At 40.0% G+C, this 26,694-nt stretch overlaps 1 protein-coding gene across 2 annotated transcripts in view; it reads left to right on the top strand.

Annotated features, from left to right (window-relative positions):
* Window positions 1–16,838, top strand: part of PTPN21 (protein tyrosine phosphatase non-receptor type 21) — a 47,716-nt gene extending 30,878 nt beyond the window's left edge. For both annotated transcript variants that reach the window (XM_055803915.1, XM_055803922.1), the window contains exons 13-19: window positions 274–1,739; window positions 4,048–4,185; window positions 6,629–6,850; window positions 8,062–8,190; window positions 8,508–8,742; window positions 9,269–9,429; window positions 10,290–16,838. In XM_055803915.1, the coding sequence (XP_055659890.1) occupies window positions 274–1,739; window positions 4,048–4,185; window positions 6,629–6,850; window positions 8,062–8,190; window positions 8,508–8,742; window positions 9,269–9,429; window positions 10,290–10,418 (2,480 nt within the window). In that variant the 3' untranslated portion in view covers window positions 10,419–16,838. The remainder of the gene's footprint in view (window positions 1–273; window positions 1,740–4,047; window positions 4,186–6,628; window positions 6,851–8,061; window positions 8,191–8,507; window positions 8,743–9,268; window positions 9,430–10,289) is intronic.
* The last annotated feature ends 9,856 nt before the right edge of the window (window positions 16,839–26,694 follow it).

Here is a 26,694-nt window from a genome sequence, read left to right as displayed (position 1 = left end):
GGAAGACAGCCATTCTTAAACTGAGACAATGTTTTCCAAAAGGAATTTGCATTATCTAAATTACCATAATAGGTTATTCTGGTATGCATACCTTAGGTGTCAAGAGCAACAAAAAAGCTGGGGATGGTTTTGTTTCCTTCCTTCCTTCCCAATTTTGATACATAGCTAAGAATAACTGAGATTTTGAAAATCTCAGACATTGATTAGCTGTGTCTTAATAGAGGATATCTTTCTTTGATGTCTCGGACATAAAGATTGTTCTTAAACTTTCAGATAACCTCTTTGTGAGCAATCAGAATGGATACTACTGTCACTCTCAGACTAGCTTGGATAGAGCCCCTCATGACTACAGCGGTCGGATCCGCAATGGTAGTGTCTATAGTGCACATAGCACAAACTCCTTGAACAATCCACAACATTATTTGCAGCCGTCCCCCATGTCCTCTAACCCAAGCATTACTGGAAGCGATGTCCTCAGAACTGATTATGTCCCAACACATAGGCATAGTGCACTGATACCACCTTCTTATCGTCCCACGCCGGACTATGAAACTGTGATGAGACAGCTCAACAGGGGAATGGTGCACACAGATAGGCAGAGTCATTCGATGAGGAATCTTAACATCAGCAATTCATATGCTTATAGCAGGCCTGATGCCTTAGTTTACAGTCAACCTGAAATACGAGAACATGCTCACTTCGCTTCCCCGCAATCTAACCATTATCCATTTAACCTGAACTACAGTTTTCATAGCCAGTCGCCCTATCCCTATCCTGCTGAAAAGCGCCCTGTTGTTGGGGCAGTCAGCGTGCCTGAGTTGACAAATGTACAGCTTCAGGCTCAGGACTATCCAGCACCAAATATAATGAAGACCCAAGTCTATCGACCGCCTCCCCCATACCCATACCCAAGACCTGCAAATAGTACTCCAGACCTTTCACGACATATCTACATCAGCAGCAGCAATCCAGATCTTATCACAAGGCGAGTGCACCATTCTGTCCAGACATTTCAGGAAGACAGCCTGCCTGTGGCACACTCTCTTCAGGAAGTCAGTGAACCTTTAACATCAGCACGCCATGCTCAGCTGCAGAAAAGGAACAGTATTGAAATAGCAGGCTTGGCTCCCAGCTTTGAAGGAATAAGAATTAAAGAGAGGACCATGTCAGCTTCTGCAGCAGATGTGGCTCTTCCAAGAGTTATCTCGGAAGGGTCACAGCCCAACATTCTGATGGAGAGAGCAAAACAAAAAGAAAGTGAGCAAGAAGAAAGTGTGAACTGCGATCATAAGAAAACCCTTTCAGATGCCACTATGCTGATTCACAGTAGTGAGGAAGAAGAAGAATTTGAAGAAGAAAGCAAGGCTGGTACAAGTCTTTCTCCTCTCCCTGAAGATCAAACCCAACTTTCACCTGTTATGGGTGGTTATTCTCATGATTCGGTACTGAACTACCCTTATAGCTCTGTTGCTTCATCTGGTGGCCCTTTGCATATTCTTGAGCCTAAATTACATATTACTGAGACAGAAAAGAGAATTAAAGATATGAGCCCTGTCCATTTACTAGTAGAAAGCCAGGTGCAGAGAAGAGGGGAAGGACTGCTTACTCCATCTATGTCGGAATCTGATCTTACAACATCAGGGAGATACAGAGTAAGGAAAGATTCAGTAAAGAAGAGACCTGTGTCCGATCTTTTGTCTGGAAAGAAGAACATTGTGGAAGGCCTTCCCCCACTAGGTGTAAGTGGATATTATTCCTCTTGTTTTGGGTTGTTCTGTAGCGGGAGTTGTGTGGCGTTTTTGCTTGAGATTTGGGAGTGTTTTAACCAACCTGAGATGCTTTTAAAACATGTGAATTAAAAGCTACCTTAAGCTTGACCTTTATTTTTCTGGTTTTCCCTGACTAACTTTGCTTGGCTGTCTTTTATCCCCTTCTCTGCCATGTCTAAGTTCTGTCTTGATAGTTCTCCCATACAAATCCAGCTGTCCAGCCTCCATCCGTGTGGTACACCTAACCTGGCTAGCAACTGTAGAACGAGCTAATTTAAAGTCCATTCTAGATGGGAAATTCTGCCCTACCTATGCTTATCTGGAATCAGAAGCAACTCTTTCGATTCTACCACCAGTTTTCTAATCTTTCTCTCACTGAAAAATTGGATGTAGCTGAATGTTTACTAGTTTAAATTAATTTGCTTTCACTTTCTGGCCTACGAGGGGGACCTGACACATTAGGCAATAAATTCTTTCCTTGCACTCTTTTCTTTCCTCCATCCTTTCCCCTTTTCATGTCCTTTCCCTTTTGCCTTCTCTTCAAGCTGTTTTTATCCCACTAAAGGCATTTCTTACTTGCCATGTGTCTTTCTCCTACTCCAGTCTTACAAAGCTGTAAATAATGAACAACTGCAAGTTTTACCTTCCCTGCAATTCCCACCTCATAGAAACATCAGGGTCTGTGTGTGGGACTGTACAATTTCACTGGCAGTCCTTACCGCTCATATTGTTTCAAACTTTTGTTTGGTTTTATGTAGTCTGTGGCATATTTCAGGTGCTAATAGAGGAAGACCATTTTTATTATTAGTTTGCCTTTTAAAATTGATTGTTGTTAACTTTGCCTGCCTCAGTTTTCTGCACAAATTAACTGCAGTGAAACTACCATGTAACTTCTACTACTGTAGTAACTCTTACAGCTGATGCCACAAAATCTTAACTTTATGGAAATGTTACATATTTAAATAGTTTCTGCTGTCACAATTTTTTGTTGGTCAGACTTGCTATACATGGAGCTAAACACAATGAAATGAACCTTCATCAGCTTCAATTGATTTTATGATGGTGTATGGTTTTCTACATCTCCTTACTCCTGTTTATGTGGATTAGGAAAAAAAGTGATAACTTGCTCCTGTGTTCACATTTACATAGTCATTTAGTTTTTTGTTCTCCAAAGGTAATTTTTCAGACACTAATATGTCTACCAAAATCATAACCTGCCTTTTCCTTCTGATAGCTATGTAAATGTTCAAGTCAACCTTTGAAATGAAATTGATATTAAAACTTTTTCACTGGAAGTGTTCAGTAAAATACTTCATAGTTCAGTAACATTTAAGAGTGGCATTGCATAATAGAGGGTATTACCCTTCTGTATTCAATATTAAGATGAGGAGTATCCTGGTGAGAAAGCTGGCCCATATCAATGTTTGCACGTTTTGCTTTTCAATTAACTCTTACTGTCGGGTTTGTGTTCACTTCACTTTTAAATGTGGTCTCATTCTCTTAACTTTGTCTACCTATTCCTTACTACTATTTAGTTTTTGAAAGCATTGATTATTATTCAAGCCACATATACTCTCACATTTTCAATGTATTTTTCTTAACAACCAAACTTAGCAACTGCAGGATTGTTGATGTTTTCTCTTATGCATTCAAATGATTCTTTTAAGAAGCCTTCTTTCATAAAAATTGCCCTTTGGTATTTTTCTCAAATAATGAATGGTAACTTCAATAATTTAGATTCATGGCCTGGTTGAGGGCTCAGATCTGTCTGCAGTTCTGTGTTCACATTTTGTATGTGCAGTTTGTTGCAAACTTAGTCAAACATTTGACTATGTTCAGATATCTTAAAGGTACATGCTCATCGTTATGCCTGCTAATAGGGAAGAAAAGTGTTTGCAAATTGAATAGTTAAGGAAGAATTTTTATGTATTTTGGGGGTTGGAAAGTAATTTAAATTCTGTCCAAGAATGTTAGTTATCCAGGCTTGTTGCCTCTCACCCTCAGTTGTGAGCTTTGTAGGGAACAATATTTGTCATTCTTCTGCAGTTTCATTAACCTGTCTGGAATGAAGACAGACTTGTGCTGTGTCCTTGGAGGAATGTAGTCCCACCACCCTAATCTCTCACTGAAGTGCATATAAAAAAAAATAAAAAGGTCAGAGCTGTTTGCAGAAGGGGTCAAGGAAGTATCCTTTGCTTAATTGAACTCATCTGGTGTCTGCTTTGTAACTTTATCAGATATTTAAGGATATTTACAGTTTTTAGCTTTTCTTTTGCAGGGTATGAAAAAGAATAAAAATGATGCCAAAAAAATAGGGCCTCTGAAGCTAGCTGCCCTAAATGGACTAGCTTTGACTAGAGTGCCTCTGCCAGATGAGGGGAAGGAAGAATCAACAAGAGCAACAAATGATGAACGGGTATGTTGGAGTTTCTTAATGCTTGATTTCTTTTTCACACTAGTGATTTTTCAAAATGAAATGCATGTGAATGGTGCTTTGTGTTGACTTCAGAATACTTCAGATTCAAAGCAGCTCAAATACTGAGAATAGAAACAAAATGAAGAATGAAAGTTCTGATTGATAAGTCATTGCTAGAAATATTGGGTGTAACTCAGATTTTTCTTTAAGATTCAAGATGACAGTGATTCAGATTATAGTTTACACTTTAATATACAGGAAGCAAATTAACTAGTATCTACTGATACATTTTTATGCCATTTTTCTGTTTTCTCTCTTGATTTTGGGGTTTTCCAGACTGAAAACATATGAAAATTGAAATTCTGAGTGTGAGGTTGTACTTAGTTGTAATTATTAATAATTCATACAAATTTTACAATACATCTTGTAATTAAATTGCATCCCCAGGGTACAGCTTGTACAAATTGTATTTATGTTTTCCTCAGGTGGATCTCTGAAAATATAGATGTCTTAGATGACCTGCAGAAAGTTTAAATTCAGTAAAAGATCTCAGATCACACAGACAACATCAGGTTCTAGAATCTGAGGATCATTCTTCCAGAAATATAAGACTCTACCTGCTTGTGTCAGGGTAAACTGTTAGTAAATATACTCCAGCCTGCCTTGTGTATCATTAAGTAGGTGCAGGAAAGTGAAATACAGTCAATACCCAGCCTGTGAAGGGCTATGTAGAACAGTGCTGCCATCACACATCTGATCAGGTGCATTATCTAGATAAACCAAGGGCTGCAGTGATTATTGTGTATTCTGTGACCAGAGGTCTCTTTAGAATCCAGTTCTGAGCATGGTTGGGCATCCTCAGCTGCAGACCCCCTCTAGCTCAATTTACTGACAGTCAGTGGGCAGGGATTAGAACCTGAAGGAACAGTCCTGCTCTCACCAGCTGCACTTCTAAGGAACAGACCAAGAAAATTAATTGCAAGTCACACAGTAGAAATTCAGTCTTGGAGTTTGAAGGCTTGGAGTGAGAGCTATAGGAGGGAGATTTGACTCTTCCATTTCAACACAGTTGAAGTTCTTTTTGAACTATATGTACGCTCCTAGAAGATGCTAAGGGACAAAAATTAACATTCTGCTACTGAGATACAGTTCTACAGTTAGTACCTGTGTTGGTTATTTCCCCTTATTTTCAGCCATCATCTCTTCCTGAATTGACTTTTATTAAATCCAGCCATATTATTATTCAGCTAGCTCTACCCAAAGTGTTGAGGTAAAAGAAGAATCCATAAAGTAAAGTTCTGCAAAAGACATGTTACTACACTTTCTCTTCAGGCAGACGTGTGGAGGCAGAACAGATACCATTAAATGGGAGTTAATTCCTAAAACAGTTGAGAAGAGGCAATGCCAAGGAGACATGTGACATGAAAGGAAGTCCAGAGGCAGATATTTTAGACGATGACTTTAAAGTTGATTCAATACCTGTTTCATTGCTCAGCTTCATGTGATTATTAGTTTTGATGAGGGAATTTAGCCTAAAGATAATAAAGGAGTTTGTATCATTGATTTATGGATGTGCAAATTGCTTATGATTGAGGTTTTACACCTTCCTCTGCAACACTTGCCATTACAGTTATTTGATACAAGACATTTTCTGACCTGATACCATGAAATAGTTGCTGTGAGAGGCTGAGGACATGTGACATAGATGAAATTTTCTGGCTGAAATCTTACATATTATTCCTCTAATTATTGTTGGCAAAGAGATGCTGAAATTCCAGAAGTGTTTTGTGATTTAGAAAGAGCTTGGGTTTGAAAGAATAAATGGGGGGGGTGGGGGGTGCAGGGAGGGGGGGGAGCAGCTTATTACATAAACCACATTGAATTATACTAGTAGGAAAAACCCTGGGTTTATACCTCAGCTGCAGTGTTCTAAAAAGGCTTGCCTGCTGTACGCAAGGTTTATTAATTTCAGTCTTAAAAAAATGTGGAATATTGGTAGTGAATTATTAGCTCATTGACTAAGGCAAGTGTTTTGTTTCACATTTTCAGAGTTTTTCTCCATCCAAAGGACATAGTTGACTTAATTTCTTTTTTTGGATTATGTTTTTTAGTATAGCATAGCTGTCGGGTTTGGCCAAATTTTTCTGGGTTGTCTTTACAGAAGCTATGACGTAATTTTTCTTTCACCAGTGCTGTCCACAGTCTTTGTGACCTAGTGAAGTATAACAGGCTTCTTGGTTTTCACTTCAACAAAATTGCTGCTGGTTAGGGTTGCTTCTTGTTTATTCTGGTATGTTTGTGGAAAACATTAATAGCTGGAAAAGCACTGAAAAAATATGTAGAAGAGAAAAATACATACATTTCATCCTTCATGAATTCTCTATTAAAATAGACTCAGTCTTAGAACGTGATTTTATATGGTTATCTATGTTCTGCCTTTCAGTGTAAAGTTCTGGAACAACGGTTAGAGCAGGGGATGGTGTTTACTGAATATGAGCGCATTCAGAAAAAAAGACTTATAGATGGTGAGTGCTCAATAGCTCGGCTTCCTGAAAATGCTGAAAGAAACCGGTTCCAGGACGTTCTTCCTTATGATGATACCAGAGTAGAGCTAGTCCCAACCAAAGAAAATAACACGGGTTACATCAATGCATCTCATATCAAGGTGAGAGAAATACTGTTGGAGAAATATTTTGTAGTTGATGTGGTAACTGAAAATGGATTTGGCTATCAATTTTGGTTTGGTCAGATGAGTGAGAATCCCTCCATGTGTGTCTCTTTCCCTTCTTCTGCAGAGGTTTCTTTGGGGAGAAGAGAAACCTGGTTTTCCTCATTACCTAGAATAATGGTGGGTTGATTATTGGAGAGGTCTTCTATATTTTGCTTCTGTATTGATCTGCTGTCTCATTTCTCTCTATCTCATCTCTCTGTGGATTGGTGCTGACAGAAGGCACGTCCATTCTTCCCAGTTAAAAAGGCAAATAGCTTTAACAAACTGGGATCCTTTGCAATGATTATGATATTTTTGAATTGCAGTGACAATCCTTATTATTTCTTCTTCCATACTCTCAGACTAGATCCACAAGATGCAGTAAGCTAGCTCCCAGCTTAAGCTTTTTTGGATGATTAGAGGAACAGATGGAGCCAGGGAGAAATCTGCTCTTTCATAATCTTTGTTTGCCCTCCTTCCCTAGCTGTAGCTCTTTAAATGCTGTTTAAAAAGTGAAGAAGTTGCAGGGTGACCTCAAGAACCTTCAAAGCAGTTTGTTCATTTTTCAGTGGATTTACCTACTCAAAGTGCAACTGCGATTGGCTTCATTCTTTCTCTGAAAAGAACTGAGATCATCAAAGCAGCAGTTGTAGTTGCATTGCCGTCTCTTTTGAATAAATCTGTACATTGACGTGGTACTGTAGTTTCTATACTTCAACTCCTTCACAAATGTTGAGTAGCTCTTCGGTCACTTCTCAAACAAGATAATATTTTTTGAGGAAACATCAGCTAATTCTCACTTTTTGGTGCATGTAATTGTATTTACAGCACCAGTGTATGAAAGCTTCTCTAAACCTGAATTCGCTAGAATACCTTAAATTCACAAAAGAGAAATACAGTTTTATTTACTCACTTTTACGTTATGCTTATGATGTAAAATACATTTATTTACCTGTATCTCTATACAATTTTCAACATCGTGTCTCTTCTGCATCTAATGTGACAAGATACAGCTAAAAAATGGAGGCAGATATAACTCACAATGGGCTCCTACTTCTGCAGTGTTGCTGTCTTTTTTTCAGTTTGTGCATCTTCAAATGGCTGACTTAAGAAATGGAGAAAGGGAGTTGTCAATAATTACTAACCTAATGTATTTCTTTTTACAGATCTCTGTTGGTGGCATAGAGTGGGATTACATTGCTACGCAGGGCCCTTTGCAGAATACATGTCAGGATTTCTGGCAGATGATCTGGGAACAAGGGATTGCCATCATAGCTATGGTGACAGCAGAGGAAGTGAGTATAAATTGAGTCAGGTTTCTCCCCGAAATTCCACAATGATTTTGTAATGAACTGTTAGAGAAAGGAGATCTTTGCTCCAGTGAGAAGAGTAATCAAAGATAAATATCTAGTCACCCCTTTGCCATTCTGTCTTGCTTTCCTTGGCAGAAAGATGTGAATTTGCAAACTCTTTCCTCTGGAAAGTTGGTTTACTTGGTGAGAAACCATAATGCTGTAGTAGTACTTATTAGAGGAGAGATACAGTTGTTACAGGAGCGTTAGTTGTATGAGTATTCTTACTTTTCTTGTTAAGCACATGTTTTACTTTTAAGGAAAGTGGGCGAGAAAAAAGCTTCAGATACTGGCCACGTCTTGGTTCAAGACATAACACTGTAACATATGGAAGATTTAAGATTACCACACGATTCCGTACTGACTCAGGCTGCTATGCAACTACGGGTTTGAAGATTAAACATCTTCTCACAGGACAGGAGAGGACAGTTTGGCATCTGCAGTATACTGACTGGCCAGAGCATGGCTGTCCGGAGGATTTAAAGGGATTTCTCTGTAAGTTGTATTTAATACTTTGTTTTGGGGTTGGTTTTTTGTTCTGTTTTTAATACCTTCTAAAATGGCTGCTATATGTGAATTAGCTTTTGATAAGTATGTCAAGCATTCTGCTGTAAAGGGTTTCTTCACACCAGCAAGAGATACTGAATTATATTTTTGACAGGAATATACTTGTCAGTTTGTAAAAGTGACTGTCTAAAGCCAAGTATATCATTTACTAAAAGTTCATATAGGGTAAAACGTAATTGCATGATCTGCTACACATTGTATGTTCCAGTAGTAGCAAGAGGGCCATGGTGGGGAATAAGGAACAAGTCAAAGAAAGTCTTACTAAAGTTAGATGGTCTTTATAGATCTGTATTGCTTTAGTTGGAATGTGACTTGTGATTTATACAGTGCAGCATTTTTCTGTGGGATGTCATTTGTTAAATTACTACTTTTCTGGTGGTCATACAGTGTAATAGCATGGCTTGTGGGGCCTCATCTCCTAAATTTGTTATTCTTATCTCATTAAACTTAATAGCGTACTTGGAAGAGATACAGTCAGTGCGGCGCCATACGAACAGCACTGTGGATCCTAAAAACTCTAATCCTCCTGTACTGGTACACTGCAGTGCAGGTGTAGGACGCACAGGAGTGGTCATACTGTCAGAGATCATGATCGCTTGCTTGGAACACAATGAGGTGATCTCTCTTTCTGTTTTTGCTTTAAATAAAGTTAGGTAGGAGAAGAATAAATGAACAACCATCAGATATTTATTAGGCAGGTTATCTGAGCTTTCCCAAGATGTGGCCTTTGGAAGAGCCCTTACAACTGTGGTTGAAAGAGCTCTTGGCAATTCAGCAGAAGTTAATAATCTTCTAGAGTTACTCACTTACACACTGGGCACTGGAATGCTCATTTGGATTCTTGACTCTGTAAGATGTCAAGTCATGGAGCGGAACAAGGTATGCCCTAGGCTATTAAGCATATTTCAGGATTTCACTCTGACTTTACCACTTTTACTTCATGCCTTAGTCTTAATGGATAATATTAAAGAACATGCTTTGTAGCCACTCGCTTGTTATTAAATATTTCGTTCCCAAGTGTAGTGTTTTTGCAGTATCAGTCTCGGCAGATGTCAAAGCAGTAGTTTGATAGAACAAAACCTTGTCCTATCAGCTTTTAGCCAGAAGTGAACAGCTATGACGTGTTTATTAATAATATAATATGCCAGCTGAGAGTCAACAAACTGTTTTGTTGTGGATCCTTTTCCTAATACTGTGACAGACTTTTGAAGCAATTAGGTTTGTGAAGACCCATACCCCATGAGATAGAGAAGTTTTACATTATGCCTGTTTCCCAGGTGAGGAAATAAGGTAGTCGTGGTCAGCGGCGTAGTGCAATCCATAGTGCAGGCATGGGCAATGAATTGCTGGAGCTGAAATTAGAGCAGCTGATTCTCCCTTTAGATCACTGGTAGTGCTCTGAACCTCCTGCTGACAAAGCGCAAGTCAGTCTCCTTGCTCACCAGTCACTGTAATGGTTTGTTCTCTTTCTCCAGATGCTGGACATCCCACGAGTGCTGGACATATTGAGGCAGCAGAGAATGATGATGGTGCAGACTCTTTCACAGTACACTTTCGTCTATGGAGTTCTCATTCAGTTTCTCAAAAGTTCTAGACTTATATAACCCCTGCCACTTCCTAAGGGACTCTGCAAGAGTTTACAGAAAGAAAATTACAGTTGTCCAGGCAGACCTGCTCTCACTGGTGTTTTCTTTGTATGATGAATCACACTGTTACCTTTCAGGGCTGGTATGTGGCTGTTAAATGCAAGTCAGTGTAACAGTCCCTGCAAAGCAGGATCTTCGCTGGACTAAACTCTTCCCGTGTTCAGCTGCAGTCGTATTAGGGAATGATTTTACTTGTGCTGGTCTGTAGTACTTGCATATGTTCTTTAGAGTGGTGTTACTCTGGGCAAAATAAGTATCTTATGGAATGGAAGTACAAGGCACAACTTAACAATTATGTTTTAAAACATAATGTTAGTAAACTGTGCAAAAAAGCTGTAGATGCACACAGGGTGAGAAACCTGCTCCTTGGGAATGTCAAGGTCTTATGCAGTTTCATTCTGCTTTCAATTTTATATTTAGAACAATACAACTATATTTTTTAAAATGAACTTTTGGTTTCCTCTGGTTTACTCAGCAAAATCAGCAGCTCTTAGATATTTTAAGCTGATGCTTTAAATACAGTTATTTTTATATTCAGTATTTTTTAGTTAAAAAAAAATCCCAAACACCACAACTCAAAACTTTTTAAACAGCATAATATTTTCAGAGGAAAAGACTGATGATGTTTGAACTCACTTTTCAAAAATCATGCAGAAAGTACTAGGGGAAGCTATTGGTAGGTAATTGTAGTGCTGTGTAATAGAAATGACAAGTGAAAGATCCCGTTAACTGTTGCTAACTGCCATTTGAGCGGAGGCATGTTTACCTGTAACAAGCAGGGGAAAAATATTACCTACAAGGTTATTGGAAACAAATGAATGGGAGACAGTACGCATTCAGTATTATTCATATATTTAGAGGACAGTTTGATTTTACTGGCTGAAATCAAAGTGGATGCAAATGTTTTAAGCACTTTTTTTGCTCTGTTATTTATGTAGTTAAACATAGAAACTATAATCATGCATTGTGTCATATGGTAATATACCATTACTAACCTGTTATTTTTGGAAGAGCCTTTTAAGTTGGTGAAGTGGAAGAACCAAAGTTGGAGTAAGAAGGTGCATAGTGGTGAAGCAGAAATGATCGTATGAAACGTAACGGAGGTGGTGTGGCAGCTATGATTGCTGGTTTACACAGTGCAAAGATGAACTTTAAAAATGTTTATGTTCCCAGTCAAGAAAACCTTTAAAGCACTGGAGTTTTCTGTAGAACCCTCCAGAATATTTTGTCATTACTAGGAACAGATTTTGCTAATGCTGTGCAGTGTTGCAGTAAAGAATGTCCACAGAAGCTGTTTGAGAACACTTGCAGAATGTAAGAGCTCTTAGAGGTGATACTGGAGATGTGGGTATTTTGGTAGCTGTGTAGGTGGTTGAGTCAATGGCTGTGGCATGGACCTGAGGATGAATTGTACTTTTGGTAGTTTCCATTTTGTCCCATGGGTCTGGTCTGATGACAGTATCCCTAAATAATTCTCTGTGGTTTTCAGATGGGGACGGTATGGCTTTACCTGCCTTTTCAAGTGTTTTGAAATGCTGAGTTGAAAATCCTTATTCAAAAGAGAGCTATTAGTTTGTAGATACCTGGTTTAATTTCAAAAAAACCCTAAGGTAGACCAGTCTGCAGGCATTTTAAGTGTCCATTTTCCTTGATACCTGCTTAGTGAAATGAAATCAGACTGAAAGTAATTTTTATCACTGGTGAAATTAGTTATTTTTCTGAGCTGTAACAAGGGTTTGGAAACTATTATGAATAATTAAACCCCCTTCAAAACAATAATCGTCTTCCAAAACATTAACTAAGAATAATAAATATGTTGCCTTGCTTTCCTCTGTAATAAGCTACTTCTAAAAAGAAAACCTATGGTCCAAATGACTTTGTGCTAATATGTCATTCTATAAAAAATGTAGTACTTTAAAGTACACTGTATTAATCTAGTGCATTTTGTATGCTTTCAGGTAGTCTGAATTTTTCTTCTTTCAGTAAAAGTAAGACTGAATATTTCAGATGGGGGAAGAAGATGTTCTTTTTGTAACTATGAAATGCCTAGGAAGTATGAACTGCCTAAAGTACAAAATGAAGTCCAGAGGAAACCAGTTACTGAAGACTGATTCTTTATATATAAATCTTGCAATCTTCTGTGTTAACAAAAGTATTGAAAGAAACAACTGTACTTAGCTATTTGTATCGCGCTGTGTTTCAAAAACATTGCTACTTTTTGCCACAGTTCACATCTATATTCAGAAATATTTTTGAATGGGAAGGTATGCTCTAAAATGTAGCTTGTACCTTTTCCATTTCTGAACTTTGGACTGTGATCTTCATAACCTGGTACATGCAGCTTTTAACAAAGCTATATACAACCCCAACTTTGAGCAACAATTTTTAGCTATTCAGCAGTAACTGGGACAGAACACCAGGTATGAGGCACTAAAAGGAGCAGTTAAAACAAGCAATTTAATCCAAAACTTCCAGGATTATCTGGGGTGGGTGAGGAAATGTGTGTTTTACGGCTTTCTTTTCTGTTTTGCTGAAAGAAGTTGTGTTTACTTCTAGAGGCAGTTGCTCTCTAATCTGGTAGTCACCGTCTTGATCTATTTTTTTTTTTTTTTTTAAGCGTAACACTGCTACCTCCTCCACTTCCGCTTTCATTTCTGCCTATCAGCAGTCTGTTTTTGCATTCATAGACTTGACTTTATGTGGGTTTTCCTACTGAAGGTAGCAGAATTGGGTTTTTGTATGTAAGCGTATGGCTCCAAGTAAGCATGTAAAATGAGCAGTTTCTTTTCTAAAGATACCAAATGAAAACAAACTTTGCAACCTCCTGTAACAAAAACAAATTTTAAAACATACTGTTTAGATTTCCAGTTAACTTCTTTTAAAAGAAAATTCAATTCTTAGCACTTTGTTCTGAGCCTTGAAAAGGGATGCTTTTTTACATCTAGATGTGCCGAGTGCTTCATGAAGTGTTGGACATTATAAGAACATCCACCGTCCAAATCCAGTCACAGTGTGTATCAGAGGTGGATTTATTGGTCAAAAGCTTAAAATTCCACTATAAGCCTGTCCATTTTGCCAAATGTGCTTCTGTTTTTATGGGGATAAAACCGGATTATTACGCAAGATTTGAGCTGAATTTTTTTAGTAAGAAAAGTTGTATGAAGACATTCTTGCAGTAAATGGCAAAGGATGCTGATCTCTAGGGATGTCACAGCTCTCAGGGATAAATAAAGGTGCTATATACTGTCAAGAGACAGATTTGGCCGTCTTTTGTGGGCTAGGTGGAAAACGCTTTTTAGGATAAAATTCAATGAAGAGTCAGAGGAAGAACCCATAAATTGTAGTAAGGGTTTTTCCACATTTGATTTCTTTCTTGGTTGCTCAGATGAGAGATGTTTTTGGCCAGTGAATCTTTGTAGTCTTAGGCGAGCAGCTCTTCTCTAAGAACTTGTCAGAGACCTGTTTGTTGCAAAGATGTCACTGACTTAGCAAGCTTAGCTGTAGGCTGCAAACGACTCCTTGCCCTGTTCTGCAGGGGGGAGAAGCTCCATGGTACACAGAGGAGCATTGCACAGCTTTTCTGCAGCCTGCACAGCAGAGCTTTCCATTTTCTGCTGTCCCCTGTGAAGAGCAGGGAAAGTTTTATGCCTTAGTATTGCTCTCATTGTGATATCTTTTGCACAAGTGAATGGTAAAAACTACAAGTGCAGGGTGCTGTGGTTTATAAGTACAAATACAATTAATTCAAAGCAGGTGAGTAGGCAGAGTTTCTGTAGTTTCTGTAGATAAAAAGCTGCTGTAAGTTATCAACATTTATTTAAAAAGTAAAGCAATAACAAATAAAAGTAAAATAAATTTTATTAAAATGGAAAAAAAATGTTGACATTTTGAGAAACATATTTTTGGCTCCTTTTATCATGCTGTGTATCTTCTTTTGAAGTGGCTGACATTTGAGCAATTTTCTCCAAAAATAGCTTCTTAAATTTCATAAGTAAGACTACCTGAGGCTGCTGCTATATTGTTCTTGTTGGAGCAGCTGTTAAAGTTGAGTGGCTAGTAGATTTCAATGGCCTCTGGACCAAACTTGGGAACTGCAGGGTTGTTTATCATACAAGATAGCTGTGTAATAAGACCTTATTATCAGTAGCATTACTAAAACCCCAGACTTAAAAATAGTGAACTCATTACTATATTTCAATAGTTAGTTCAAATTATTAATTTAAAAGAAACAACACTTCAATTGCTAAGAACTCTGTGCTTTAGGGTTTGGGTTGTGGTGGGTTTTTTTAATACTGCAAAGCCATGCAAAGGCGGAGTCCGCTCCTGCAGTTCTTCCTGATATTGTAGGAATTAAAATTGGCTTATTGCCAATGAAAGCTGGAGCCCTTAAAGCACGAATACTCACATGACTGCTTTAAATTTAAATACAGATTACAAGAATTAACCAAAAGAATGCAGCAGGAATGTGCATACACGAAGCTACAACATTCAAAGGAAAAGTAGCTGAGATAGTTTGGAAGAAATTCTCTTGTGAAAGTACAAAATATTGGAAGTAGAGAGTGAGGATTTGAGGAATGGCTGAAGGCATGTTGAAGAGGATTTGGAAGATTTTGTGTCCACAGTAGAGCTGCTAGAAGGGTTTGATTCATGTGGTATGTTTTTCATGGCATGGTAGGCTAAGTGAATATGTAGTCATAGGTGTTATTTTTACTGGCTTCTTAAAATGTGATTTTTGAAACTCCAAATGTTTTTTTCAGAGGCTCTGCTATTTTTACATATTTTCCTTTCCAGATATATTTAATGCAATCTGTCAGCTCAGTTTCTGTTTACTTATTAAAGGTCAGGTTTTTCAAACCATGGTCTCTGGTTTTACACATGCAAAATGCAGGGGGAATAGGCATACATGCAGTTTTGCAGTGATAATTTCTGATGAATGCAGGTTAGATGATTTGAAAGTCTAGATACTTTATGAATGCAGCCAGGTTTACAGTAGGTGTGAATTGCACCAGGTTTAAAGCTGGGCTGAAAATCAGGCCTTTGAAATGCGGAGTTTAACATGTGCTTAGAAATTATGTTGCAGTGCAGCATTTGCAGTACAGTGATATTAAAATAATATAATACTGTGCTAAGGTAAGGGAAAAACCCCTTTTAACAGCTGTTACAAACATGTCTGTAAAAAAGAAGAAAAAAGTCTTAGTATGATCCTCTTGGGGACCAGCTAACTTGGTGCATCCTGTTGGCATCACATATGTTACTTTAAGGTCTACAGGGGCTGAAAAAAAGGATTTGTTAACTTCGGTGAGCATTTCAAAAAACTGTTGGTGAATGGCCTTTGGTTCTGTTGCTGTATTCCACATGATGCTGCATTCAGTGGTGAAGAGTAACCTCTGGTGTATTTGTTCTTTAGAAGTCTATTCTTCAGCTCTAATTACGGAATGAAGTTAGAAATCAAATGCAAGGAATCTAATGAATAGAATTTACAACAGATACAGCCTGTGATAAATTAGAGAGCAAGTCTGTAGATACCGGAATGTTCAGATATGCGGCAATCAAAACTACCAAATTTATTAATTTTATGAGCACAGTTTCAGAAGGTGCCTAATGTTTATAAAGGGAATTTAAATGCTGTTTTTCCATTTGGAAATATTTAGGTAAAATTAGGAGACTTTTATAATACTTTAAAGATTTTGCAAATGCTATGAATTTTTAGAATGGTAGGAAACTTGATAGGGGAAACCCATGTAAAATCCTCCAGTCTGTCACCTTGCTAATCCTGGATAATTCTGACAGACAAGGTGTATATGCTTTTTACAAAGATACATTCTTAAATTGCTTTGAAATACCCAACTTACCTGTCCGATTTATGGCTGATCGGGGGGGTGGGGGTGGGTGGGCGGGGCTTGGATTGAAATTGTAGAGGCTTGACCTGGCAAATCGGTGGGTATGTACACTCCTGCATATTGCTGAAATCTCTTCATTCAGTTAAAGCAAATAGGTGTTCAAAGGCCTTTCAGCAGTTTTGTAGGATTGAGTCCTTAATGTCAGAGAAGTGCAGGATCTGGCTCCATTTTCTTCCATTTTCATTTGAGCCAGTATGCAAGGATTTAAATGAGACTTTGTTTAAACAGTAGCAAACATGAAGTATTATTTTCTAGTACTAAGCTAGTGGTTAATGTGTCTGTTTTTGCTGTCTTACCACCAATACTGTAAAAATGTATAATCAGAACAGCTTTAATTCTTGTAAAACTGAAATTGGTTTGTAAAACAGTGTACAAATTGTGTTTCATAGACAGAAAAGCTTGTATTACTGAATGTAATATATGTGAGATGAATATATTATAGTCTATTTTTGCCATGGAAATAAACATTTGAAGCAACCATGAGTTTTTATTGTTCCATTATTAAAAGAAAAATCAGGGAACTTAGTTTTCATGTGTAGTCCTAGGCTGGGACTTTACCTTCAGTACACAGAGTTGCTATCCCTCTTCAAAAGTGCTGCAGGTACTGTCCTGCATCTCAGTACAAATATAAAACTTGTACTGTGAAATTCTAATAGCTGTCATCTTTGTGGTAGGGAAGTCTTGCGCCTGATGCACTATCATCATTGTTTATAATGTTTTGCATTTTCTAAAGCTATTTTTAGTATTGAATATTCAATTTCCCTGTAACCTTTAAGTGGGAGAAAAATGTTCTGAAAGTTGAAAAACCCTTTGCAAAAGCATGTGAGAGGAAACAGTTGATTGTATACTTACTTACTATCGTTGGAGCTGCTACCAATAACTAACACTATTGTGTATTCATTATTAAGTGAAGTTTTTCTTCATTTTGTAATTGACATTTAGTCAGAAAGGGAGGTGGTCTAAAAGGCTTGCTATATGATACCTGACGCAGCACAAGACCCCCATAACCTCATGATAAAGGAATTGCTCACTGGACATCGCAGTTTCACACTGGACAATTGCATTTCCCTTGTCTTTGCTAAATACCTGGTGTGCCGCCCGTTTAACTATATCTGAAATGACCGGGCTTGTAACTGAAATCTGTCTTCTAGGTGTGCTCAGTTTGATAGCATTAATTGACTTCAGGTAAGACAGTAATGTATCAGCTATCTATGTACTTGTCTGATCAACCCCCCAAATCCTGGAGAATGTCCTGTGTGATGTTCGGTGTGGGCAAAGCTCTCTTATTTGCCGTGGATTTAAAATCAGAAGAGGGAGTGTGGTTTCCTGGGGTCCTAAGCACATGGTAAAAACACCCAGCAGTTCTGATCAGTCTTATTATTTATACTGATTTTAGACCCGAGGCAAAGTTCTCTTGAGAAGCCTAGATTTCCAAATTGCAGTAAACTATAGCTGTTATTTTCCACCCACTGTAAAATCCCTCTTAGAGCCTTCTGGTGGCCAGAGTTGGCTGAGAGGGGAGCGACTTGACTCATGGCTTTGGCACAGTGGCCAGCAGCTTGCTTGGGCAAAAGCTCCAGTACTTGGTACAAGAGAAACCTGGGGGAGCTGACGAGAAAGATTCCTAGCCTGGGGCCTTGACTAGGGGAACTGAAGTAGCTCTCATTCAGCTGTTAGGGTTGTTTAAATTGTGAATAGCTGTGGATAGATGAAGGTTACATGAAACTCAGCAATGCTAGGTACCTAGCGGGAAGTTTTACATGTGACAGTTGCTCTGTATAGGATCCGATGGGTTGGGGTTTTTTCACGCCCATTCCTTTTCCCGGAGGAGTCAATGACAGCATATAAATGTGTCTATCTCTCCACTATTTTTATGAACATCCTGTGGAAGGCTGGACTCTGCCTGAAGACAGAAGCTTCCCAGCGCCACAAAAATGTTGCCAGTTTACCTTCTGCAGCCCAAGAGCTACTTGAGGATGGTCACAATTCGTGAGTATGATGGGAACATCACTTACACAGGTATTGGCAGGAGAACGGTGTTGCAGGAGAGCTGGAGTTAAGTGAGGGCTGGTGCATAGGTGAATGCTCATCAGCTCTGAATTAAGCAAGGTATTTCGTATTGCTGCATATCACGTTAGCTCTGTCTGGCTCTTGGGCAAGTTGAACCTTCTGCCATCAGCATGTGCGTTTGAGTGATGGCAGTTTTGTGGCTCCAGTGGAATGTAATACTTAGGGAAGTGGTGGTTCTGATACTTAAAAGCTAGTTCTGTTGATATTAAAATTGCTTTAAACTGGCCTTATTCATTCAAAGAAAACCCAAGTGTAAGTAGGAGATAGGTGAGCCTGGGAGTATTTTGCCACAAAACTTCTTTGTCCTTCAGAGGTGCTCAGGGTTGCAGGCATGCTGTAACATTTGACTTCATGGCATTCTTTGGGAGCTTTTCTAAAGCAAGGATTTCAGGGCATGTGTTGTGTTCTTGGGCTCTCTACCTGCAAAATGGCCCAACACAGATGTGGGAGCTAGAAGGGGTAGAGCTTAGAAAAATTCTATCCCATTTCTGATCATTCACCACATCTCCCAAACTAATCTGCGTGACAATCTTTCAGATGGACATCAAGTTTAAACCAAACATCTGCCATCCCCAACATACCAAACCAGTATTATTTGCTGCCCTGCTCATTCTATGGATTTAAAGTATCTGCTGTAATAACCAAAACCAACCACAAAAGACTTGCAGGGCTTGCAGATGAGGTTCAGATTATTTTTATTATTAGCCATTTCTAAAATGACGATCATGTGCCTTACGTAAATTTAGAAGGACATTGAATCCTTCCATGAACAGACCCCAAATTATCATACCCGGAGGCGAATGAAGAATTTTCACTGGTGTTAAGCACCTATGAAGAAAGCCCCTGTCAAGCCTGGCTAATACTGACAACCAGTGATCCGAAGGAACTGCATACTTCATGTGTGCATGTCTGTATCTGATTTCTTCTGGCTGCATGCTGTGCTACTCACAGTACTGAAGCTGAAAATGTCTTTCCATTGACACAATCTTCAGCGAAAGACTTCAGGAAATTAGAAGATAGTTTGGGTTTAGTTTGGTAATGTGGAAAATATTGTTTTAGCAGATTAATCAAGGTTCATTGAGTTTCTTGCACCATAGCAGTACAGAAATAAATCCATTTGTTCTGAAGTGACTGTTTCTGAGCCTCCAGGAATAACAGGTGCTCACTCTGTGTTCCAAAAACTTGAGTTGCCTCCTGAAGACCAGGAGCTGTAGGTGTCCATCAGTCACCAAATGTTTACTTCTCTCCCTGAATTAGGAGAAGCAATTTAATTTGAAACTATAAATCTTAGGGAATTGTACTGCTTCAATTATCCTCTTTAAGCCACCCTTTCACTAAAAAAATGACATTAGCCCTATTTCCTGATTCTTGTGGTACTGAAAGCTATCTGGCAGATGTAGGCCAGCTGTCTTAATGAAGAAATCTGATTAGATTTTCTTTGGGGGTGACTTCTGACTTGAAAAAGAGAAGTATACAGACAAGAATCAAGTCTTATAAAAACTTGGGTTCAGTTAGGTTCCTGACGGCATCTCCAGAAGGATTAAGGAGAAAATCACATACAACGCAATGGCTCAGCCGGTCTGAGACAGTTGCCCTGCTGATCCCACTTGTTATGGTGAAATATCCCCCCAGGACGCTGGGGCCAAGGACTTGTTCCTTACAGGGTGCTGCTAGGTGATTCTTTCTTCCTCTGTCCTGATGGATGGCTCTTTCAGCCTGACCTGAAAATGATCACTACCGCCTTCGGCAGACATGCTGAGTCTTCCTAGAGCGTGTGGGTTCCTGTAGCAATGCCCTGTCCAAACAAGAACATCTGTTTTCCCCTTCGTAAGGAGAAGGGAAACACTGTGTTGTGTTGTGTTAGTAAGCAGGATGAAGGTGTAATTAGGAAAGAAGAGGAAAGTGCAATTGTTCACCAAAAAAACAGAAACACAGGTAGATGGTTGAAGGATTTGTTTCCTCCCCAAGTTTCTCTTAAGTTTTGAAGGGCAGAAGAACTGTTCCACAGCCACACCAATCAGAAGAGCGATAGGAATCCAAATGACAGGTATTAAATGCAGTAGCTTTGATGCACTGCGAAAAAACTAATCTAGCTAAAATAAGGAGCATTGCTGAGTGTATGCATTCCCTGCAGTCAGAGCAAAATTTACCGTTAGTGCCATGGTGTTAGTTAGGAGAGCTGCCAAGGCGAGTTTAGTGCTTTCAGTGCATGTTATGCCATGAAATTGAAAATAAAATTCTCCTTTTCAGCCTGTTTTTAGGACAGCAGGTCAGCCTTATCCCTCTGCACAATGCTGGTATTTAAATAATGACAAATAAGCAGAACTGAGGCTAACTTACATTCTCTGTTGAAAGAAACTGGAAATATTGCACTAATACTACTGACTGGATTGTCCTGATACCTGTGAAGCCAACTCTGGCTGTGAGCTGGCCCATTGCTCACCCACCCCATAGCTTTGTTACGGTGGTGCTGGAGCTAGCATCACGGGTGCCTGATGGCAGGGGTGTGCTCTCACCTGTCAGTTGCTTCTTCAGGTGAAGGGATGGACAACAAGGAGCTGGCTGTGGAGATGTACCCAAGAACCCTTTGGGGAGATCTGACTGCACCATCAAGTGAACTGAACAGAAGCTCTAAGAGGTTAAAATAGTGAGGAACAGCCATGGAGAAAACAGATGCTATGGAAAGCTACAGTGAGGGCCTTTGAAAGATCTATGTTTAAGCTGAAAGCCCCTGTGTAAGGCTTAAGACTCTCAAGGTGGGAGGGAAGCTCGTTTCTGAGGAAAGGGAAACAGATGAGAGCTCGAGGAGCTCTTCTATCTTTTTCTTACAATCCACTGTTATCTGAGATGGTTGTGCCCGGTGTTTGGGAAGCCTCATAGCCAGCTCCCAAACCTATGCTATCTGTATCATCTCTGGTCTTGCTTGTGTCAAACGTCAGGAAAAAGCAGGGTGCCAAATTCCTCTGAGCTGAATTTCCAGTTGGAGAGGCTATACCTCTGAGGTCCTGCGAGGAATTCTCAGGCTGACAGGAGAGCTGATGGCCTTTGACATGTTGCTTCACTTCTCCTTTGGCATGTGGGCATGCTTATGAGTGAGAAACAGATAGCTGGGAAGAGCTGGGGTAACCTCACAGTTCTGTTACCCATCTTCTGGAACTGGGCTCTGGCTGCTGTAAGCTGTAAGCTATGCCGCAGCCCTCACGCAGATACTGTAAGAGGAGTCGTACGGGCTTGCTGAATTCTTGGGATAACTGCAGAGAGCTCTGTACCTCATGCTACAGATCATGCTGCCTGTCCCCATGAGAATGGGATAGCATGGCTCGGTGGCCTGCCAAGCTGAGGCTGTGTTCAAGTTTCTCTCTCTCTCAGGTTTCATATGCCTCCCTACTCCATTTATGTAGCCTTTACTTGCCCTTCTCAAGGTCTAATTTCATTCCCCCAAGGCAGTAGGGCTGGAAGGATTGCAGGGGAGACTCTGTGTGTCGAAGCCTGGGATCTACAGGAGCAGCGAGAGCGCAGCAGCATCCCGTGCCAGAGCCCAGTGGGGATGGGTGCACAGCACCTCCCGCGTTCCTCCAGCCTGGAGCATGGTGCTGGGTGGAGAGCCCACACCTTTTGTAGGCCACTCTCACAGTTTAAAAGATGAATGCAAATGTAACTTGTGTGTTGTCACCTGGGTGTGAGGCACACCTCGTGCCCTTTGCTGTCTGCTGGAATTAGCTTAGTGGGCGAGCTGAAAGGATCAGTCCCTTTAGGAGGTCTGAAGAGAGAACCCAGCTGCTCTGGAGGCTTTCTACAGAGAACAGAAAGTCCTATGCGCAGTAGACGTGGCATTCTCAGTTTTGGTTCCCTTCACTTGAATTAACTCTTCTTGTTGCTACTTGTGGACTGCCTGACACCCCGGAGTCCCCCTAGGTTTTCTTTAGGGCGGTTGAGATGGAGATGATCTATGGGTGCTCTACAGCTCAACTAACCGATGATTTGTCATGCCAGTGGTAATTGCTGATTCTCTCCTTTCCCAGCGATGCTTTATCCCTGTGACGTGCTCAGCTTCCGCTGGCCCGTGACCCACTGCAGGTTTTGAAACTGGATCTGCTGGCTGGTGTGACCCATGCTGGTGCCATGGCTGGTGTGGCAGATTAATTTACGCTCACCTGTTTGCAAATCACTTGCTTTGCTACTTGGAATAAAAACGGAAGATGGTAGTTTCTGAATGAAGCAGATTCCACTATTGATAAAGGAAACAGGAAGACCAGACTGCTTGTGAGTATCTGGGTTTGTTGTCTTGGAGAGGGAGAAACTGTTTTTATTAAAATTACTGTTCTGTTCCTTATCATCTGTGGTACACACCAGGTGTTAGCTCCTGAGACCAGCAGGTTAAGTGCCTGGGAGATGCCAGAGAGAAGGGCTTGGTGGCTCTAGAAGCATCATGCAGCTGCAGTGCCCTGCACTTGCCTATCAGTGTATGCTCCTCCTGCCTTGGGTGGTCAAAAACTAAAGTGGAGCGGTGGAGTTCCCCAGAGCTCCCTGAAATACACCCTGAGTTACAATTTGCTGGTTTTTTTTCTGTTTTCATTAATTTTTAGGTCTCAAATACTCAAAATATAAATGCTTCAATTTCTCTACCTCTGTATTGTGGAAGCTTTAACATAGGTTTGAAGACAGATGTTAACAAGTGGCATCTAAATTTCTACTCTGTGCCCGTGTCCTACCTGATAATAGGTCTCACCATGTTTCAAAAGATGGAATAAATAACAATTTCCCTTTCCCCTTTAATTTCTTCCTACGTTCCCTTTAACGTTCATTTTCCATTGCTATTTCTCCTTGCTACCTTTCAGTGGTGCACAGGCAGAGGAACAGTAGCAGGGTACTGAAGGGTGTTAGTGGGACGGCTTGTTGGTCAGGAGCTGTGCTGTCACGGCAGTGAAACAGCCTGCATTAGGTCCTGCAAATGAAGCTCCTGGGCCTAGGTTTTATTTATGCTGATGCTCCAGTACTCTTGTTCATACTCCTTGCACAGATAATTGTGGAGGGAAAAAAAAGTGGCTCTTTTTTTCCCCACTCTGGTAGCCATTTGTCCTTGAATTATAAAATGATACTGGTTGAGCTGCATCGTTCTACAACTACTGTTGCATAGCTGTAATGACCCTGGAGTCATTCTGCAGCTAAGCCTAAATGAAAAATGCGTAGGTGTCTTAGACATGGAGTTGATCACAGATAAAATGATAGCTTGGTTTTTACTTTTGAAGGTTTTTGTTTTCTGGTCAGTCCTAAGACATCTAAGCACCTTTTTCTTTCATCACAATCCTTACTTCAAATGACCAAAAGCCCCACTTAATACTTTGTAAATAAACAGAGTCCTACCTTTGAAAACAAGAGTTGTGATGACAAAACTGTAGGCTTTAAAGTTTGTTACAGAGTGAAGTAAGAATAGTGGGCTTTTGTCCATTTGAAGTAAACATTGATGGTGTTATGTACGTGCTCACCACCCATGTACATCTGGGCAGAAATAAGTCTTTACATTGCACATCACAGGTGCTGACTGTTCCAGTTTGTTACTTCTGAGGCATTCAGGTTTGTAATGGTGTCATGACTACAAGTTTGTGCCAAGACCTGAGTATATAGATATAAAAGGTGATGAGACAAAAAAAAACCCACCCCAAAACAAAACAAACAACCCAGAGTGAAAAAAAACCTCAGAAGAAAAACAAAGCATGCACTGTCGATTAATGTTACCAGTGATGTGGGTCAGGCTTGCTATCAAGCTGCTTACACAACTTACGCTTTAAGCACCACCTTAAAGTAAATGTGAACAAAAGGGAGAAAGTTTTAAGCCCTGGCTAGGCTGCAATTGCTTTTTGGATCTGTAGATAAATGTTATCTATATAAAATCAATTAGTTGATCTAGAATATTTTTTCCCCACTATCTTGTGGGAGTGGCTGTACAATGAGAAACCTGTTCCTTGGACCGGGCTGACTGCTCCAGCTGCTGGGATACTGGAGTGCATAATCTTCTGGTTCTTTACCAGAAATTTCACTCTGGATTCAAGAAATGTTCACAGTTGTGGTTTAGGCAGACAGATGCTTTCTTTGTGAAAGGTCTGTTTTAATGAATTTACTTACTCCTTTAAGTTCCATCTACCCAGAAAAAATGGCATTGATGCTCAGACAGCTCATCAACAGGAAATATGGTCAAGGAACTAGTTTTGTTTATTTTTGTGTTACTCATACAACAGGAAATCAGTGTGTCATTATTTGCAACTTCTTGTGAGATGATGTCATGACCACTTTCACTGATGTGGTGTTTAGGTTTTTTTACTTGCAGAATTTAGATGGGAAATTCTTACTAATCTTTATAATCACACTCACATTGACCACAAGCCAAAGTTTGCCAAGTGATCTTTTTTATGATGTAAAAGTGATACCGTACAGTGATGGGTAGGGAGAAAAACCCCACCCGAATTCCATTATTGACCAAGATTGGAGAACACAGAATGGTGGGCCCCAAGGGTGGGTGAGGTCCTGCCTGAGAAGCAACAAGGCTTGGGTACTTTTAACCATGCTCTTTAGTTTTTTAACTAGTCCCTCTGTGTTAAAATTGTTTATGCAATAGCAACTGTACTTCTCCAGGTGCATCCTGCCCTTCCAGTCTGTGGGGTAATGAATACAGCTTCCTTGGGGATGGGAGAAGAGCTTTGATCACTTGTGATCGAGGACCAGCCATCCCTGCACTGTACTGAAGCAGCCTTTTGGGTGTCTTTGCAGTAAGATAATCTCTGATAGAGGGATACAAAATCCTCCCACTCTTACCTACTGTTCGGTGAGCCGGAGGACTCAAGCTGCAGGCCAGATTTACAAGGCAGCCAGCTGAGTGTGGCAGATGAAAGGCTAGTACCCATCTGCACAGCTGCCTCTGTGTGGCTAAAATAAACCCCAGCCTGCTGTCATCATCAACAAGTGTGATTTATTACTGTGGCCAAAGCAGCCAGGAAAAAAAAAAAAAGTGTCTTGCTTTTTTTGTAAATTATGTTCTGCACTGCAATGCTGGTGACTGTGCCAGAAATGTTGCTTTTGTTTGATTTGCTTTGTCTAGAGTTTTTTTGAGATTTCTTCCCACCTGGTTCTCACCCCCTGCCAAAAAAAAAAAAAGCAGTGGTCTGTGTCTATAGGAGATCCCTACAGCTGCAATCAGTCGCCTAGCTTACAGGCTCAATAGTCTTTGGCAGACACTCATGAGCCACAGGGAAGGCTGGAGGTAGCAGTTCTATGAACAGTAACCACTGCTGGAGGAAGCAGATTAAGACCAACCCTAAGAGGTATTTGTGGACAAGCTTTATCTAGTTCCTAAGGCTTCTTGTATTTCCTCACCCACAGCAAGGCAACGGAACTTCCTGGCATTTCCACAGACCCTGTTGAGCTCATTCTACAGTAACGTGAATGGCAGGTAATAGCTGTACTCCGCTTAGACAAAGAAATTTGAGCTGATTTTGTGCAATGCATGCACTAACTTCAATTTAAACTTTAATCATAAAATAGACTTTTATCCATTTGCTGTACAAGATGCCTGATATGTCTTCTACTAGATAGCCTTGGTTATCAATCAGTATACCCAGCTCAATCTTTTTTCAAAACCAAAGCTCGATGCGGAGTGCTATCCCCAGGTTGTCATTAATGCAAGAAACTGAACCCTGTATTTTAGTGTTGTGCCATTTGAAAATTGTTGCAGTCTTCACTTTGCAGGAATATCAGCTGAATCATGGACAACCAGGATTAAACAGCTCAAGAGCTGCGTATAAAATGGCTCAAGAGCTGCCATGTGCAGTAGTTAGAGATAAATGTCCTTTTCAGGCCAGAGAGCTGGCAGCAGGTTAGGCAAAGACTGACAGTAACTAATACTGCAAAATGGCTCTTTATACCTGTCGGTACAAGGAATAAGACAATTGAGTTCACAGCTGAGGGCTGAAGAAGGAATGACCATCTACCAGCACCAAAAGGAATTCTTATGGTTGGAAAGTTACCTGTCCACACTCATTCCTTGTTTCACCCCAGGTAATGCAAGGAAAAGGTATGTTTCTTATGTTCTACAGTTACTGTAAAAGGAAAAACGTTGATTATAAGAATTTATGACTCAATGGGATTTAACATCAAACAATGTTCTCTTCCAGGATGGACAAACAGTTCCACCTCTGCTCTGCAGGGATGTAGCATACCATGTTTTGATGTGGGTAAGTTGAATTCCTGTAGACTATGAAATCTTGGATCTT

Source organism: Falco peregrinus, chromosome 1 (genome assembly GCF_023634155.1).
Source record: "Falco peregrinus isolate bFalPer1 chromosome 1, bFalPer1.pri, whole genome shotgun sequence".
NCBI classification, from domain to species: domain Eukaryota; kingdom Metazoa; phylum Chordata; class Aves; order Falconiformes; family Falconidae; genus Falco; species Falco peregrinus.
Note: the sequence above shows the minus strand (reverse complement) of the source record. Positions and strands in the feature narration are given on the sequence as shown.